At 49.1% G+C, this 18205-nt stretch overlaps 1 protein-coding gene across 1 annotated transcript; it reads left to right on the top strand.

The window, feature by feature from the left end:
* The first annotated feature begins 30 nt into the window (after positions 1-30).
* On the top strand, positions 31-11399 carry TMEM250 (transmembrane protein 250). The gene is made up of 2 exons (XM_075186135.1): positions 31-168; positions 10745-11399. Exon 2 carries the CDS (start codon positions 10865-10867, stop codon positions 11282-11284), a length of 420 nt encoding a protein of 139 aa, XP_075042236.1. The 5' UTR covers positions 31-168; positions 10745-10864; the 3' UTR covers positions 11285-11399.
* Positions 11400-18205: the final 6806 nt, after the last annotated feature.

Raw genomic sequence — 18205 nt, 5'->3', positions numbered from 1 at the left:
AGGGGAACGTGCTGGGTTCTGGTCTCGCGAGAACCTGGCCCGGAAGCCGGAAGTGGGAGCGGGGGTCTCATGCAGGGGGCGTGATACCGGCTGTACTGCCCGGAGTGCGGGGGATGGAGAGGACACCGGCCGCGGGGGTCCGACCGACGGGGAGTGCGGAGACCCACTGTAAGTGGAGGGGCCCCTGGTGGGGTATAATGGGGTCACCTGGTGAGGTAACTGTGACTGGGGGTATAATGGGGTCACCTGGTGTGGTAGCTCTGTGACTGAGGGTATAATGGGGTCACCTGGTGGGGTAGCTCTGTGACTGAGGGTATAATGGGGTCACCTGGTGGGGTAGCTCTGTGACTGAGGGTATAATGGGGTCACCTGGTGGGGTAGCTCTGTGACTGAGGGTATAATGGGGTCACCTGGTGAGGTAGCTCTATGACTGGGGGTATAATGGGGTCACCTGGTGAGGTAACTGTGACTGGGGGTATAATGGGGTCACCTGGTGTGGTAGCTCTGTGACTGAGGGTATAATGGGGTCACCTGGTGGGGTAGCTCTGTGACTGAGGGTATAATGGGGTCACCTGGTGGGGTAGCTCTGTGACTGAGGGTATAATGGATCACCTGGTGGGGTAGCTCTGTGACTGAGGGTATAATGGGGTCACCTGGTGGGGTAGCTCTGTGACTGAGGGTATAATGGGGTCACCTGGTGGGGTAGCTCTGTGACTGAGGGTATAATGGGGTCACCTGGTGAGGTAACTGTGACTGGGGGTATAATGGGGTCACCTGGTGTGGTAGCTCTGTGACTGAGGGTATAATGGGGTCACCTGGTGGGGTAGCTCTGTGACTGAGGGTATAATGGGGTCACCTGGTGGGGTAGCTCTGTGACTGAGGGTATAATGGGGTCACCTGGTGGGGTAGCTCTGTGACTGAGGGTATAATGGGGTCACCTGGTGAGGTAACTGTGACTGGGGGTATAATGGGGTCACCTGGTGTGGTAGCTCTGTGACTGAGGGTATAATGGGGTCACCTGGTGGGGTAGCTCTGTGACTGAGGGTATAATGGATCACCTGGTGGGGTAGCTCTGTGACTGAGGGTATAATGGGGTCACCTGGTGGGGTAGCTCTGTGACTGAGGGTATAATGGGGTCACCTGGTGAGGTTACTGTGACTGAGGGTATAATGGGATCACCTGGTGGGGTAGCTCTGTGACTGAGGGTATAATGGGATCACCTGGTGGGGTAGCTCTGTGACTGAGGGTATAATGGGGTCACCTGGTGGGGTAGCTCTGTGACTGAGGGTATAATGGGGTCACCTGGTGAGGTAACTGTGACTGGGGGTATAATGGGGTCACCTGGTGGGGTAGCTCTGTGACGGGGGGTATAATGGGATCACCTGGTGGGGTAGCTCTGTGACTGAGGGTATAATGGGGTCACCTGGTGGGGTAGCTCTGTGACTGAGGGTATAATGGGGTCACCTGGTGAGGTAACTGTGACTGGGGGTATAATGGGGTCACCTGGTGGGGTAGCTCTGTGACTGAGGGTATAACGGGGCCCCCTGGTGAGGTAACTGTGACTGGGAGTATAATGGGGTCACCTCGTGGGGTAACTCTGTGACTGGGAGTATAATGGGGTCACCTGGTGGGGTAACTCTGTGACTGGGGGTATAATGGGGTCACCTGGTGGGGTAACTCTGTGACTGGGAGTATAATGGGGTCACCTGGTGGGGTAGCTCTGTGACTGAGGGTATAACGGGGCCCCCTGGTGAGGTAACTGTGACTGGGAGTATAATGGGGTCACCTCGTGGGGTAACTCTGTGACTGGGAGTATAATGGGGTCACCTGGTGGGGTAACTCTGTGACTGGGGGTATAATGGGGTCACCTCGTGGGGTAACTCTGTGACTGGGAGTATAATGGGGTCACCTGGTGGGGTAACTCTGTGACTGGGAGTATAATGGGGTCACCTGGTGGGGTAACTTTGTGACTGGGGGTATAATGGGGTCACCTGGTGGGGTAACTCTGTGACTGAGGGTATAATGGGGTAACTCTGACTGGGAGTATAATGGGGTCACCTGGTGGGGTAACTCTGTGACTGGGAGTATAATGGGGTCACCTGGTGGGGTAACTTTGTGACTGGGGGTATAATGGGGTCACCTGGTGGGGTAACTTTGTGACTGGGAGTATAATGGGGTCACCTGGTGGGGTAACTCTGTGACTGGGGGTATAATGGGATCACCTGGTGAGGTAGCTCTGTGACTGGGGGTATAATGGGGGTCACCTGGTGAGGTAACTGTGACTGGGAGTATAATGGGGTCACCTCGTGGGGTAACTCTGTGACTGGGAGTATAATGGGGTCACCTAGTGGGGTAACTCTGTGACTGGGGGTATAATGGGGTCACCTGGTGGGGTAACTCTGTGACTGGGAGTATAATGGGGTCACCTGGTGGGGTAACTCTGTGACTGGGGGTATAATGGGGTCTCCTGGTGGGGTAACTCTGTGACTGGGGGTATAATAGGGTAACTCTGACTGGGAGTATAATGGGGTCACCTGGTGGGGTAGCTCTGTGACTGAGGGTATAACGGGGCCCCCTGGTGAGGTAACTGTGACTGGGAGTATAATGGGGTCACCTCGTGGGGTAACTCTGTGACTGGGAGTATAATGGGGTCACCTGGTGGGGTAACTCTGTGACTGGGAGTATAATGGGGTCACCTGGTGGGGTAACTCTGTGACTGGGGGTATAATGGGGTCACCTGGTGGGGTAACTCTGTGACTGGGAGTATAATGGGGTCACCTGGTGGGGTAACTCTGTGACTGGGGGTATAATGGGATCACCTGGTGAGGTAGCTCTGTGACTGGGGGTATAATGGGGGTCACCTGGTGAGGTAACTGTGACTGGGAGTATAATTGGGTCACCTCGTGGGGTAACTCTGTGACTGGGAGTATAATGGGGTCACCTAGTGGGGTAACTCTGTGACTGGGGGTATAATGGGGTCACCTGGTGGGGTAACTCTGTGACTGGGAGTATAATGGGGTCACCTGGTGGGGTAACTCTGTGACTGGGGGTATAATGGGGTCTCCTGGTGGGGTAACTCTGTGACTGGGGGTATAATGGGGTAACTCTGACTGGGAGTATAATGGGGTCACCTGGTGGGGTAGCTCTGTGACTGAGGGTATAACGGGGCCCCCTGGTGAGGTAACTGTGACTGGGAGTATAATGGGGTCACCTCGTGGGGTAACTCTGTGACTGGGAGTATAATGGGGTCACCTCGTGGGGTAACTCTGTGACTGGGAGTATAATGGGGTCACCTGGTGGGGTAACTCTGTGACTGGGAGTATAATGGGGTCACCTAGTGGGGTAACTCTGTGACTGGGGGTATAATGGGGTCACCTGGTGGGGTAACTCTGTGACTGGGAGTATAATGGGGTCACCTGGTGGGGTAACTCTGTGACTGGGAGTATAATGGGGTAACCTGGTGGGGTAACTTTGTGACTGGGGGTATAATGGGGTCACCTGGTGGGGTAACTTTGTGACTGGGAGTATAATGGGGTCACCTGGTGGGGTAACTCTGTGACTGGGGGTATAATGGGGTCACCTGGTGGGGTAACTCTGTGACTGAGGGTATAATGGGGTCACCTGATGAGGTAGCTCTGTGACTGGGGCTATAATGGTGTCACCTGGTGGGGTAGCTCTGTGACTGAGGATATAATGGGGTCACATGGTGGGGTAGCTCTGTGACTGGGGGTATAATGGGGTCACCTGGTGGGGTAGCTCTGTGACTGGCGGTATAATGGGGTCACCTGGTGGGGTAACTCTGTGACTGAGGGTATAATGGGGTCACCTGGTGCGGTAACTCTGTGACTGGGGCTATAATGGGGTCACCTGGTGAGGTAGCTCTGTGACTGGGGGTATAATGGGGTCACCTGGTGGGGTAACTCTGTCACTGGGGGTATAATGGGGTCACCTGGTGAGGTAGCTCTGTGACTGAGGGTATAATGGGGTCACCTGCTGAGGTAGCTCTGTGACTGAGGGTATAATGGGGTCACCTGGTGGGGTAGCTCTGTGACTGGGGGTATATTGGGGTCACCTGGTGGGGTAACTCTGTGACTGGGAGTATAATGGGGTCACCTGGTGGGGTAACTCTGTGACTGGGAGTATAATGGGGTAACCTGGTGGGGTAACTTTGTGACTGGGGGTATAATGGGGTCACCTGGTGGGGTAACTTTGTGACTGGGAGTATAATGGGGTCACCTGGTGGGGTAACTCTGTGACTGGGGGTATAATGGGGTCACCTGGTGGGGTAACTCTGTGACTGGGAGTATAATAGGGTAACTCTGTGACTGGGAGTATAATGGGGTCACCTGGTGGGGTAACTCTGTGACTGAGGGTATAATGGGGTCACCTGATGAGGTAGCTCTGTGACTGGGGCTATAATGGTGTCACCTGGTGGGGTAGCTCTGTGACTGAGGGTATAATGGGGTCACATGGTGGGGTAGCTCTGTGACTGGGGGTATAATGGGGTCACCTGGTGGGGTAGCTCTGTGACTGGCGGTATAATGGGGTCACCTGGTGGGGTAACTCTGTGACTGAGGGTATAATGGGGTCACCTGGTGCGGTAACTCTGTGACTGGGGCTATAATGGGGTCACCTGGTGAGATAGCTCTGTGACTGGGGGTATAATGGGGTCACCTGGTGGGGTAACTCTGTCACTGGGGGTATAATGGGGTCACCTGGTGAGGTAGCTCTGTGACTGAGGGTATAATGGGGTCACCTGCTGAGGTAGCTCTGTGACTGAGGGTATAATGGGGTCACCTGGTGGGGTAGCTCTGTGACTGGGGGTATATTGGGGTCACCTGGTGGGGTAACTCTGACTGGCGGTATAATGGGGTCACCTGGTGAGGTAACTCTGTGACTGAGGGTATAATGGGGTCACATGGTGGGGTAGCTCTGTGACTGGGGGTATAATGGGATCACCTGGTGGGGTAGCTCCGTGACGGGGGGTACAATGGGATCACATGGTGAGGTAGCTCTGTGACTGGGGGTATAATGGGATCACATGGTGGGGTAGCTCTGTGGCGGGGGGTATAATGGATCACCTGGTGGGTTAGCTCTGTGACGGGGGGTATAATGGATCACATGGTGGGGTAGCTCTGTGACTGGGGGTATAATGGATCACATGGTGGGGTAGTTCTGTGACTGGGGGTATAATGGGATCACCTGGTGGGGTAGCTCTGTGACGGGGGTATAATGGGATCACATGGTGGGGTAGCTCTGTGGCGGGGGGTATAATGGATCACCTGGTGGGGTAGCTCTGTGACTGGGGGTATAATGGGATCACCTGGTGGGGTAGCTCTGTGACTGGGGGTATAATGGGATCACCTGGTGGGGTAGCTCTGTGACTGGGGGTATAATGGGATCACCTGGTGGGGTAGCTCTGTGACGGGGGGGTATAATGGGATCACATGGTGGGGTAGCTCTGTGACGGGGGGTATAATGGATCACCTGGTGGGGTAGCTCTGTGAAGGGGGGTATAATGGATCACATGGTGGGGTAGCTCTGTGACGGGGGGTACAATGGGATCACATGGTGAGGTAGCTCTGTGACTGGGGGTATAATGGGATCACATGGTGGGGTAGCTCTGTGGCGGGGGGTATAATGGATCACCTGGTGGGTAGCTCTGTGACTGGGGGTATAATGGGATCACCTGGTGGGGTAGCTTTGTGACGGGGGGTATAATGGATCACATGGTGGGGTAGCTCCGCGACTGGGGGTATAATGGGATCACCTGGTGGGGTAGCTCCGTGACGGGGGGTACAATGGGATCACATGGTGGGGTAGCTCTGTGACTGGGGGTATAATGGATCACCTGGTGAGGTAGCTCTATGACTGGGGGTATAATGGGGTCACATGGTGGGGTAGCTCTGTGATGGGGGGTATAATGGATCACCTGGTGGGGTAGCTCTGTGACTGGGGGTATAATGGGATCACATGGTGGGGTAGCTCTGTGACGGGGGGTATAATGGGGTCACCTGGTGAGGTAGCTCTGTGACTGGGGGTATAATGGATCACATGGTGGGGTAACTCTGTGACTGGGGGTATAATGGGGTCACCTGGTGGGGTAACTCTGTGACTGGGGGTATAATGGGGTCACCTGGTGGGGTAGCTCTGTGACTGGGGGTATAATGGGGTCACCTGGTGAGGTAGCTCTGTGACTGGGGGTATAATGGATCACATGGTGGGGTAGCTCTGTGACGGGGGGTATAATGGATCACCTGGTGGGGTAGCTCTGTGACGGGGGTATAATGGGGTCACCTGGTGAGGTAGCTCTGTGACTGGGGGTATAATGGGGTCACCTGGTGGGGTAGCTCTGTGACTGGGGGTATAATGGATCACATGGTGGGGTAGCTCTGTGACGGGGGGTATAATGGGATCACCTGGTGGGGTAACTCTGTGACGGGGGGTATAATGGGATCACCTGGTGGGGTAGCTCTGTGATGGGGGGTATAATGGGGTAACTGACTGGGGTATAATGGGGTCACCTGGTGAGGTAACTCTGTGACTGGGGGTATAATGGGGTCACCTGGTGGGGTAGCTCTGTGACTGAGGGTATAATGGGATCACCTGGTGTGGTAGCTCTGTGACTGGGGGTATAATGGGGTAACTCTGTGACTGGGAGTATAATGGGGTCACCTGGTGGGGTAGCTCTGTGACGGGGGGTATAATGGATCACCTGGTGGCGTAGCTCTGTGACGGGGGGTATAATGGATCACCTGGTGAGGTAGCTCTATGACTGGGGGTATAATGGGGTCACCTGGTGAGGTAGCTCTATGACTGGGGGTATAATGGGGTCACCTGGTGGGGTAGCTCTGTGACTGGGGGTATAATGGGGTCACCTGGTGAGGTAGCTCTATGACTGGGGGTATAATGGGGTCACCTGGTGAGGTAGCTTTGTGACGGGGGGTATAATGGGATCACCTGGCGGAGTAGCTCTGTGACGGGGGATATAATGGATCACCTGGTGGGGTAGCTCTGTGACGGGGGGTATAATGGGGTCACCTGGTGGGGTAGCTCTGTGACGGGGGGTATAATGGGATCACCTGGTGAGGTAGCTCTGTGACGGGGGGTATAATGGATCACCTGGTGAGGTAGCTCTATGACTGGGGGTATAATGGGGTCACCTGGTGAGGTAGCTCTATGACTGGGGGTATAATGGGGTCACCTGGTGGGGTAGCTCTGTGACTGGGGGTATAATGGGGTCACCTGGTGAGGTAGCTCTATGACTGGGGGTATAATGGGGTCACCTGGTGAGGTAGCTCTATGACTGGGGGTATAATGGGGTCACCTGGTGGGGTAGCTCTGTGACTGGGGGTATAATGGGGTCACCTGGTGAGGTAGCTCTATGACTGGGGGTATAATGGGGTCACCTGGTGAGGTAGCTTTGTGACGGGGGGTATAATGGGATCACCTGGCGGAGTAGCTCTGTGACGGGGGATATAATGGATCACCTGGTGGGGTAGCTCTGTGACGGGGGGTATAATGGGGTCACCTGGTGGGGTAGCTCTGTGACGGGGGGTATAATGGGATCACCTGGTGAGGTAGCTCTGTGACGGGGGGTATAATGGATCACCTGGTGAGGTAGCTCTATGACTGGGGGTATAATGGGGTCACCTGGTGAGGTAGCTCTGTGACGGGGGGTATAATGGGGTCACATGGTGGGGTAGCTCTGTGACGGGGGATATAATGGATCACCTGGTGAGGTAGCTCTGTGACTGGGGGTATAATGGATCACATGGTGGGGTAGCTCTATGACTGGGGGTATAATGGGGTCACCTGGTGGGGTAGCTCTGTGACTGGGGGTATAATGGGGTCACCTGGTGAGGTAGCTCTATGACTGGGGGTATAATGGGGTCACCTGGTGAGGTAGCTTTGTGACGGGGGGTATAATGGGATCACCTGGTGGAGTAGCTCTGTGACGGGGGATATAATGGATCACCTGGTGGGGTAGCTCTGTGACTGTATGTAGCTATATGTTGGGATCTTTGACTCTTTAGAGGTAGGAGACAGGGGGATTATAACTAGATTACGGATAGTATGTGTGTACAAATCAGTATAAATTCGGCAGGATCCTATGAGGTTCCAGGTAACACATGAGCATCCATTGACGTCAGTAGGAATAGCTCCCAAAGAGTAGGTGCATTATTTAGCTGGCTCCCAGGATTTGTCCAGCCCTAAAGTATAGAACTGATGTATAATATATTTTGTGAATTCCACTATTTACTAACTTTTCATATACTAACAATTATTCTAATAGAAACAAACGCTGCACCTGACCAAACTGAATCTTTCCAAGTTTGATACAAATACATAACTGTAACAGTGGGAGCGCAGTGATTTGTTGCTGGTGATCATACTCGGTCAGTGACTCATATAGCAGAGATCTGATCCTGCCTGTTACCTGGGAGCTCATACTTTCATCTTGACTCTATTCAGGCTGACAATTTCCATTCTGGTCCCAGATCAGCGTATCCTTTATAAGTACAATAACAACACTGAGTGCTGCTCCCATCATGTAAAGGAACGTTGTGTTGTGGGATATTCAGGCATCTTGTGTCATTGAGAGTCTGGCTGCTTGAAGTACCTTTATATCTTGCATTAGTTTTCAGAAATGCTCTTCTCAGCTACATAGTGCATCGTGCTTCTGCTGTGACTTGGGAGAGAGCCTTAATCCAGCTGACAGCTCCTCTTATCTCTCTGGTCTCCTGCTGCCTGGTCAGAGAGGGAGAGCATGGTGTATAAAGAGACTGCTGGATTTAATGCTCGTTCCATTTTTTTTATGGGATTTTGAGAACTACATTAGGATATTTTGCACAACTGCCAAACGGCATGTTGGTGGCATCCTCTGAACGTGGGCAAGGGGGTTTCATAAAACTATAACCATGCAGTCTGGTATGAAAAACTTAGATCCCCAACAGTGATTGGCCAATTTGGTTACACTGAACAACCTAAATATCACTGTGACGGCAACTTAACCTTCACCTCCTGCCAGACCACTAGTAACTTTCTATGTCACCTGGAATTATTGGTCTGTTAATACTAAGAATTTCTTTTTGTCACTCTGACACCAGCTGCCATGAAGCTTTTTATAAGCTGCAGGATTGTCCAGGACTGGAAAACCAGGCATAGAACAAGTCCTTATTCTTGGTAATATTATGTAAGGTGTGGCTGGTGGCAGACTGGCACTTGTACTATAAGCACAACCCAATATGACTGTTCTCTCCAACATCGCTGTATTAAGTTAGTATGAAGTAGTCTTTAAGACGGGTAGGCAACCTGCGGCTCTCCAGGTGTTGTGAAACTACAAATCCCAGCATGCCTTGCCACCTATCTGCTGGTTATCTACTGGCAAAGCATGCTGGGACTTGTAGTTTCACAATGCCTACCCCTGCTTTAAGACATCACTCTATAGGACCCCCCAAAATAATGTTTAAGGACCTTCAGTATGTTTTGCAGCATTTATTAACAAAGACCAAATGTGCAATTAGACATTTGCTTTTATTATCCCAACTTGCACTACAATGATTAAAGCTATTGGTTACTCCATATTAAATAACCCCACAGGCTTGTTATCAGTTGATGAAAATTGATAATGGGGTGACATTGCCTGGTAGCTATGACTTTAATGGCTCATTCTAACTATGAATCTCTGGGTCTTCTAAGGCGCAGAGCAGCTCTTCTGCAGCGCCCCTGGTGTTGCAGTGTGTAATAGAGAGTTTGCATACACCCAACCTTTTCACATGCCACTGTAAGAGTAATAAACTGTATTCTCACTGTTGTGGATTAAAATTAAAAAAAACAATAACACTTGTTACTCCAACCTAAAACTTGGGGTATATTTCATGGGTTGTATTATTTGTGTAAAAGTTGCTAAGATAGAAATCAACAACATATTTTTTGCCTATTGTCACCTATATTTCCATAAGAAAGCACTTTGTCCTCAAAAAATATGTAAAAATCACTGCAGAAGAGAAAGCAAAGGTTTTGTAGCCTAAAAATAGCGAAAATCCTAATGTATCCATGCTCAGCCTGGACTCCTGTGTGACCTCTGGCATAGTAACGGTTAAACAGAATAATTCAGCAACTAATATAGATACTCAAAACAAATATAAACCTTTTCATTGAAGGGGAGGTATTCCAAGTGTAAATCTTTGTTTCATACTACATGGTGGTACGGAATATGCCCACTTCTACTGCATTCATTGTAAATCTATAAAGTTCCACTCACTTACACTTCCATTATAAATTTCATACAATCACTTGTAAATGTCCACTTCCACCACTGTTACTACATAATAATAAGTGGAGTAGCCTCCCATCAGAGGTGGTAGCGTCTAATACAGTAGAACAATTTAGGCATAAGGATATCCTGAATAAAGGATCGGATAGGGTTTGAGGCAGACTCAATGGGCCAAGTGATTCTTAGCTGCCATCAAATTCTATGTTTCTAATAGAAGTGTCATTTGTGCTGGAAATAAAGAAATGTCCCTAGAAAACAGACGACCACTGTTTTGAAGTTTAGTGGAGATACCTACACCGTGGTATATAGGTTCTGTGGTGGATTGGAGTAGTCTGCAGCTTAGTAGCTGAATACGTTACATATGTCTAATTTCATGGAAACTGTAGAAAGATCTGCTCTATACGCAAGGATGGGATAAGGTATTCAGTAATTCAGTCACTGATGTTCATACTTGTTTCCTTACAGGTAAATACAAGACTAGATCCCCAGCATACCACACAGATTTCCTTTTATTCCAACCTGCCAATCTGGTGATATGATCCCGCCAAGTCCTCCCCTGCGGCTCTACAACCGGTGGAGTCCCCAATGCCTGTAATCCCCATTCCCCGCCGGGTTCGGTCATTCCATGGCCCTCATACCACCTGCCTTCATTCCGCCTGTGGACCAGTACGGACTACGCACTTGGTGCGCACCAAGTACAACAACTTTGACATCTACCTGAAGTCCCGATGGATGTATGGCTTTATACGCTTCCTGCTGTACTTCAGCTGCAGTCTTTTCACTTCCATCCTCTGGGTGGCACTCTCAGTCTTGTTTTGCCTTCAGTATCTGGGCATCCGAGTATTCCTGCGCCTCCAGTACAAGCTGTCCATCATCCTGCTGCTGCTGGGGCGGAGGCGTGTCGACTTTAGCCTCATGAACGAACTGCTTATTTATGGGATTCACGTAACCATGCTGCTTGTCGGGGGCCTGGGCTGGTGTTTTATGGTGTTTATAGATATGTAAATAGATGCATGCCGATGAGAAATGCTTTTTCTTGGCAGTTCAGATACGAGTCCTTGTTTTTCCTTTATTTATCAATGCAAGAGAAGTCTTTTTTTAATAAACGCATGTAAGTACACGTCAAGTCGTTGGGTAGTGTGTGAAGCATTTAACGTCAATCAAGTCAGATAAACCTCTCCATAGTCTGTGTTCCATGTTACCACTTTCATATCCTAAGGACTCATTCAGATGAGTGCCCATATGGAGCGAAACCCTGACAATCTCTGAGCTCCGTGCCTGCGCCCCTCACTGCAGGACTAAGGGACTCTCTGGCTCTAGGATGGGCATTTACATCAGTCTTTGCACTAAACTAGCTACAAATCCAATTTCATAGTCTCACCTGGGGTAATTGTGGGGTACTAGCTACGGTTTAGTGCAAATTTGCACCTTAATGTTTGTGAATTACCCTCGATGTCTGAGAGAGTCTAAATTTAAATATTCATTTCCCCCCAGCACTACCCAAGGTTTGGCTACATCCTAGGGGTATCGTGTGTTTGCTACAGTGTGGACGCAGGTAACAGAGACCGCTACAAAATACACATGGATGGTCTTGTTCTTACCAGCATGGCGGGTTCTGCAGGTGAAGACAGACTGCCGCTTGCTGGGTTTCCTAACTTTTATGAAAGGCGTTGTCTTCCAGCCATTAGATAACGCTCCTCTACACTGATGTTACCAGAATTCATATGTCCAGCACTGGACACATGAATGAGACTGGAACCAACTCCTAGCTGCTCCGTTACCTATGATGTGATGGTGTAGTAAGGTTTCCTTATTGGCTACAGCTCCTGTCCAATCAGGAGAGTGGAGACGCTATATTACCTGCTGAGCTACAGCTCCCATCCCCATCCAATCAGAACTGACAGATCTCTGCTGATATAATCTGGTAACCCAGAGAGTACCAGGGAAGGGCCCCCACCAAAGAGGTTCCTGAGGTGGTGTTACTCTCTAGCCTGTGGAAGGTACAATCTCTAGCTAAATATAAATGGGATAAACATGATGCTCTGAGGCAAATCCAGGTATGGAAAGGGTTACAGCACAATGATCCTGTCCACACAACGTGGTATCATCTGCGTTACAGAAATAAAAGTAATGGAATTTTATGAAAAATCTATACTGCTGTTCAGCTTTGGCAATTTAAATGTCCAGTACAAAGTAACATAGTGTACAGGTTAATACAGGATCTGAAACGTGATATTGTAAAGGTGTAAAATTCTCTTTAATGACTGAACATTTGCTTTATATATCACTGAAAATTGTTAGGTGTTTAGTGACTTGCCCAGGGCTGAGGATTGAAGTGCACGTGAGAATGCAGCTTATTACTTGACTGGGGTTCAGTGACCTTGGGATCAGAGGGATGGGTATATAGGGTCCTGGGAGGGCTGGGGTTATGGGACTAAATGGGGGCCCGAGGGTGACCACGGCTCAGTTCCCATTGACCCTAGGGATGTGTGAAGATGGGAAACAGGAAGACTGCAAGAACCAATGGCTTCCTAATGATTCACATGGCCACACTCATAGGCTGTGAGCACCATACCAGCTCTTGCTGATGCCGTGGGTATGTGTAATGAAGCTGCTGAACCCCAATCTCCTCTCGCCAGCCGTGCCTGTGGACTGTGCTACTAAGGAAATCTTAGGCTGCATTCTCACGGACAAACTACGTCACGTGCTGTTGTTTTACCCGCTGAGCTAATTCTTGCCTGTTTTTTTAGTATTCGTTCTTGTGTGTTGAAGCTGAAATGTATTTCAGAGACATCAGTTGCTTCGCCGGGCAGGAATTACATTTTAATTACTCTGAACTTCAACCGACAATAATTTTTTACAGAGTGTCCAGCAGCTATTTAAGACGCTGTCTGAATCTGAGACATCACGTGGCTTCTGGCTGCTACACTAACATCCAGCATCTCAGTCAGATAGGGCTATTGAGAAAATTCACATTATTGAAAGGCAGGAATGGACCAGCAGCAACTAAAAAACCTGGTGCCCCCAATCTGTCCCCTCTTCTGCCCCCCCCCCCCCCAATCTTCTGCAGTTGGGCTGGGAATTATACGCCCTCTTCTCCCCTGTAGCGTCAGTCACGTTTCTGGTGACGACATGACGTCTAAGCATGTGACCTCTAGCCGCCAGGGAGCAGTTTATAAGCAGGTATGGTGGTATGCACATATAGGGAAGAACACGTAGGTGGCACAGGCTGGTAGAATATACTGGTCACCTGGGTAGTATAATATTTTGCACATCATTGATTTCTGTGGTAGTTATTATGTATCACACTACAGTGTCATGCGATGTGTTCATTCACAATATTGTTGGCTCCTGACCTTTATGTTCAGACTTTGGTTAGGTCTTTATAATGATTACTGTCCTCTTGCTTTAAGTGTGTGTTTTGACATGGAAAATGTTTAGTTTAACGGTCAACTAGGAGGCTCCTACAGAAGAACGAAATCTTCTTTTGTGTTTATTTGCTGATGCTGGTTCTGCATTACACCTTCATCCTTGGGGGGGGGGCACATTATTCCTGCTTGATAAGGGGTTTTCTGCCTCTTCATGAATGTATAGATCCCGTTCTACTCTGCATCCTCGGTGAGGCTATCGGCCTCCCTTTCAGTAGAGTTAATTCCCTCAAGTTCTTAAATGAAGACCTCGTTTAGCAATTGAAGAACAACAAATATTTTGGTGTAATATAATAGATGGATACTTACTGCTTCATTTCCCAGCAGCCTCTTAGGAATTACATTCCCTGAAATAAGGATTCATCCGTATTCTCTTGTCCTCAGGAATATCGGTGAGGTCCCTTCTGAAGCCATCGCTTAGACTTCCAACAGGTCTTTACAAAGTGCTGTATAAGAAAGTAAATTTAGAATCAATCATTTATAAAGCGCCAGCATATTCCATAGTGCTTTCCAATTGGAAACAAACACAGTAATAAAACATTACTGGGTAATACAGACATAATAAATGTAAAAATGAATTACGTTTTTTTTTAGGACAATTTTATATTTGTCATGTTAGTAAACCGTAAATGTGATGCTTCCATACAAACCTTTTTATTGGCATCCTGTTATTTTAGGGCCCCAACCCAGTGCTGTTGTGTTTGTGTAAAGATAGACCCACATGTGTGTTTATGCTGCATCCGGTAAGCATTAGTAATTTACATTCACTTGTGGTATTAATCTTTTCTCATTTAGTGCAATAGCCCATTCATTTCAATGGATTTCCAGTGTGTATGTGTGGAAACCACATTGAAATGAATAGGCCATTTAAAGTAATGGGAAAACTCTGTATGTAAATAATAAAACAAATTGTGCAGTGTGTCCTTCCGAAATGCCTCAACCAGTGCTAGACTATCTGGGTTGGCTCCCACTAAAACAGACAAGGATCGTGGGGTCCCTCTGCTGGATAACTTAGGCTGGTTCCCATTGTTACCCGGGAGACTGCATAAAAAATTTCCAAAAATGTCCCGTTCATCACTTTATTAATAAAACAAATGTATTATGTATAATCCAATGCAACAATTTCCTAATTATAATCAAAGGAAAAATAAATAATAAACCATATCAGGCCAGACAACCTGCTGCAGAGGTATATTATATATATAATGAAACTATCCCGTGGGCTTATTTTGTGTGTCCATTTGTGCCACCAGGACATTGAATGACAGTATGAATGTTTCTTGGTTTAAATGTTGTAATAATCCCAGAAATACAGTGAGAGGGAGCTGGACACCCCCCCATGGTGGTATGGACACACCCCAATGGCATTATAGACACGCCCCATGGCGGTATGGTCAAGCCCCCCTTTTTGGTTTATACCACAGACTGATAACTGAACCAGAATCGTCTGCGTGCTGCAGGCTAGAAGCAGAAGGTGAAGTTTCATGAATATGAACATAGTTATCTGCTCTCTTGTAATGTCTGGACTAACGTCACTGCTGTGCTTGGTTATCACCGGCATTGCCGTCAGCCCCGCTAGCGACATGATACACACAGTACTATAGGTTCCATCTGGTGGTGCCGGACACGCCCCTGAGTGGCGCCAGATATATCCATGGGTGGAGTCAGACACACCCATTTGACAGCAGCGGAGTGCATGTTACTTGCACAATCTGTGATATGATTTGTCGGGCGTGTATAGATGGAGGCTGAGCCCAATAAGAGGCTAAAAAATACAATTCATAGTAAAATGGCTGCTGAAACGTTTTGTCATGAATAACCTCATTTGGGGTTTGTGGCATCTATAACTGATCCACATTAGAAGATTGTAATAATTTCAAAAGCAGAAATGTCACAACTTAATTTTGCATTGTTAAAATACTGTTGTCAGTAGCTGCAGGTAGAATCGTCGGCAGTAGCTGCAGGTAGAATCGTCGTCAGTAGCTGCAGGTAGAATCGTCGTCAGTAGCTGCAGGTAGAATCGTCGTCAGTAGCTGCAGGTAGAATCGTCGTCAGTAGCTGCAGGTAGAATCGTCGTCAGTAGCTGCAGGTAGAATCGTCGGCCGTAGCTGCAGGTAGAATCGTTGTCAGTAGCTGCAGGTAGAATCGTTGTCAGTAGCTGCAGGTAGAATCGTTGTCAGTAGCTGCAGGTAGAATCGTTGGCCGTAGCTGCAGGTAGAATCGTTGTCAGTAGCTGCAGGTAGAATCGTTGTCAGTAGCTGCAGGTAGAATCGTTGTCAGTAGCTGCAGGTAGAATCGTTGGCAGTAGCTGCAGGTAGAATCGTCGTCAGTAGCTGCAGGTAGAATCGTCGTCAGTAGCTGCAGGTAGAATCGTTGTCAGTAGCTGCAGGTAGAATCGTCGTCAGAAGCTGCAGGTAGAATCGTCGTCAGAAGCTGCAGGTAGAATCGTCGTCAGAAGCTGCAGGTAGAATCGTTGGCCGTAGCTGCAGGTAGAATCGTTGGCCGTAGCTGCAGGTAGAATCGTTGGCAGTAGCTGCAGGTAGAATCGTTGGCAGTAGCTGCAGGTAGAATCGTTGGCAGTAGCTGCAGGTAGAATCGTCGGCAGTAGCTGCAGGTAGAATCGTCAGAAGCTGCAGGTAGAATCGTTGGCAGTAGCTGCAGGTGGAATCGTTGGCAGTAGCTGCAGGTAAAATCGTTGGCAGTAGCTGCAGGTAGAATCGTCAGAAGCTGCAGGTAGAATCGTTGGCAGTAGCTGCAGGTAGAATCGTTGGCAGTAGCTGCAGGTAAAATCGTTGGCAGTAGCTGCAGGTAGAATCGTCGGCAGTAGCTGCAGGTAGAATCGTCGGCAGTAGCTGCAGGTAGAATCGTTGTCAGTAGCTGCAGGTAAAATCGTTGGCAGTAGCTGCAGGTAGAATCGTTGGCAGTAGCTGCAGGTAGAATCGTCGGCAGAAGCTGCAGGTAGAATCGTTGTCAGTAGCTGCAGGTAGAATCGTTGTCAGAAGCTGCAGGTAGAATCGTCGGCAGTAGCTGCAGGTAGAATCGTCGGCAGTAGCTGGAGGTAGAATCGTCGGCAGTAGCTGCAGGTAGAATCGTTGGCAGTAGCTGCAGGTAGAATCGTTGGCAGTAGTTTCAGGTAGAATCGTTGGCAGTAGCTGCAGGTAGAATCGTTGGCAGTAGCTGCAGGTAGAATCGTTGGCAGTAGCTGCAGGTGGAATTGTTGGCAGTAGCTGCAGGTAGAATCGTCGGCAGTAGCTGGAGGTAGAATCGTTGGCAGTAGCTGCAGGTAGAATCGTCGGCAGTAGCTGCAGGTAGAATCGTCGGCAGTAGCTGCAGGTAGAATCGTCGTCAGTAGCTGCAGGTAGAATCGTCGTCAGTAGCTGCAGGTAGAATCGTCGTCAGAAGCTGCAGGTAGAATCGTCGTCAGAAGCTGCAGGTAGAATCGTCGGCAGTAGCTGCAGGTAGAATCGTCGTCAGTAGCTGCAGGTAAAATCGTTGGCAGTAGCTGCAGGTAGAATCGTCGGCAGTAGCTGCAGGTAGAATCGTCGTCAGAAGCTGCAGGTAGAATCGTCGTCAGAAGCTGCAGGTAGAATCGTCGGCAGTAGCTGCAGGTAGAATCGTCGTCAGTAGCTGCAGGTAAAATCGTCGGCAGTAGCTGCAGGTAGAATCGTTGGCAGAAGCTGCAGGTAGAATCGTCGGCAGTAGCTGCAGGTAGAATCGTCGTCAGTAGCTGCAGGTAGAATCGTTGGCAGTAGCTGCAGGTAGAATCGTCGGCAGTAGCTGCAGGTAGAATCGTTGTCAGTAGCTGCAGGTAGAATCGTTGTCAGAAGCTGCAGGTAGAATCGTTGTCAGTAGCTGCAGGTGGAATCGTCGGCAGTAGCTGCAGGTAGAATCGTTGGCAGTAGCTGCAGGTAGAATCGTTGGCAGTAGCTGCAGGTAGAATCGTTGGCAGTAGCTGCAGGTAGAATTGTCAGCCTTTAAGCTCATATCTTCCCGCGATGTTATGACAGGTCAGCGGCCTCTTCCCGCTCCGTGTCCTGTGCTAGAGTATAACCTTGGCTGTCATAGGAGACTAAGGACTGAGCACTAAGTTTAAACTACTCTAAACAATGTAGCTGATCCCTCTAAGCTACAGGATAGAACAAAGGACTCGGTTTGCTGTCTGTCTAGACACACACATTAACTGCAATGCAAATTTATCAGCGGCAAATCAAAAATTCAAACCGTGTTCTGGGAGAGGAAAACTGCAGTGTTCTGTGAGCATAGAATGATAATGTTACTCAGTCATCGCTATATATACAGATATATGTGTATGGTACCTGCTTCTATGCAAAGGATCCAAAAAGGACAAATGGCTTGGAAATGATAAAGCTAGATATACACAGACATCAGATATGAATCCCACAGGGCCCGTTGGATGATAAATCTATGAGGTCATACTCTGCCTAAATTTATTATTTGTCCCAATTAATACCTGATAGATCCCGATCCCACTGAAACT

Source organism: Mixophyes fleayi, chromosome 9 (genome assembly GCF_038048845.1).
Source record: "Mixophyes fleayi isolate aMixFle1 chromosome 9, aMixFle1.hap1, whole genome shotgun sequence".
Taxonomy (NCBI): Eukaryota; Metazoa; Chordata; class Amphibia; order Anura; family Limnodynastidae; genus Mixophyes; species Mixophyes fleayi.
Note: the sequence above shows the minus strand (reverse complement) of the source record. Positions and strands in the feature narration are given on the sequence as shown.

Coding starts and splice junctions, on each gene's coding strand:
- TMEM250 (XM_075186135.1), top strand. CDS start 10,865: ATGCCTGTAATCCCCATTCCCCGCCGGGTTCGGTCATTCCATGGCCCT.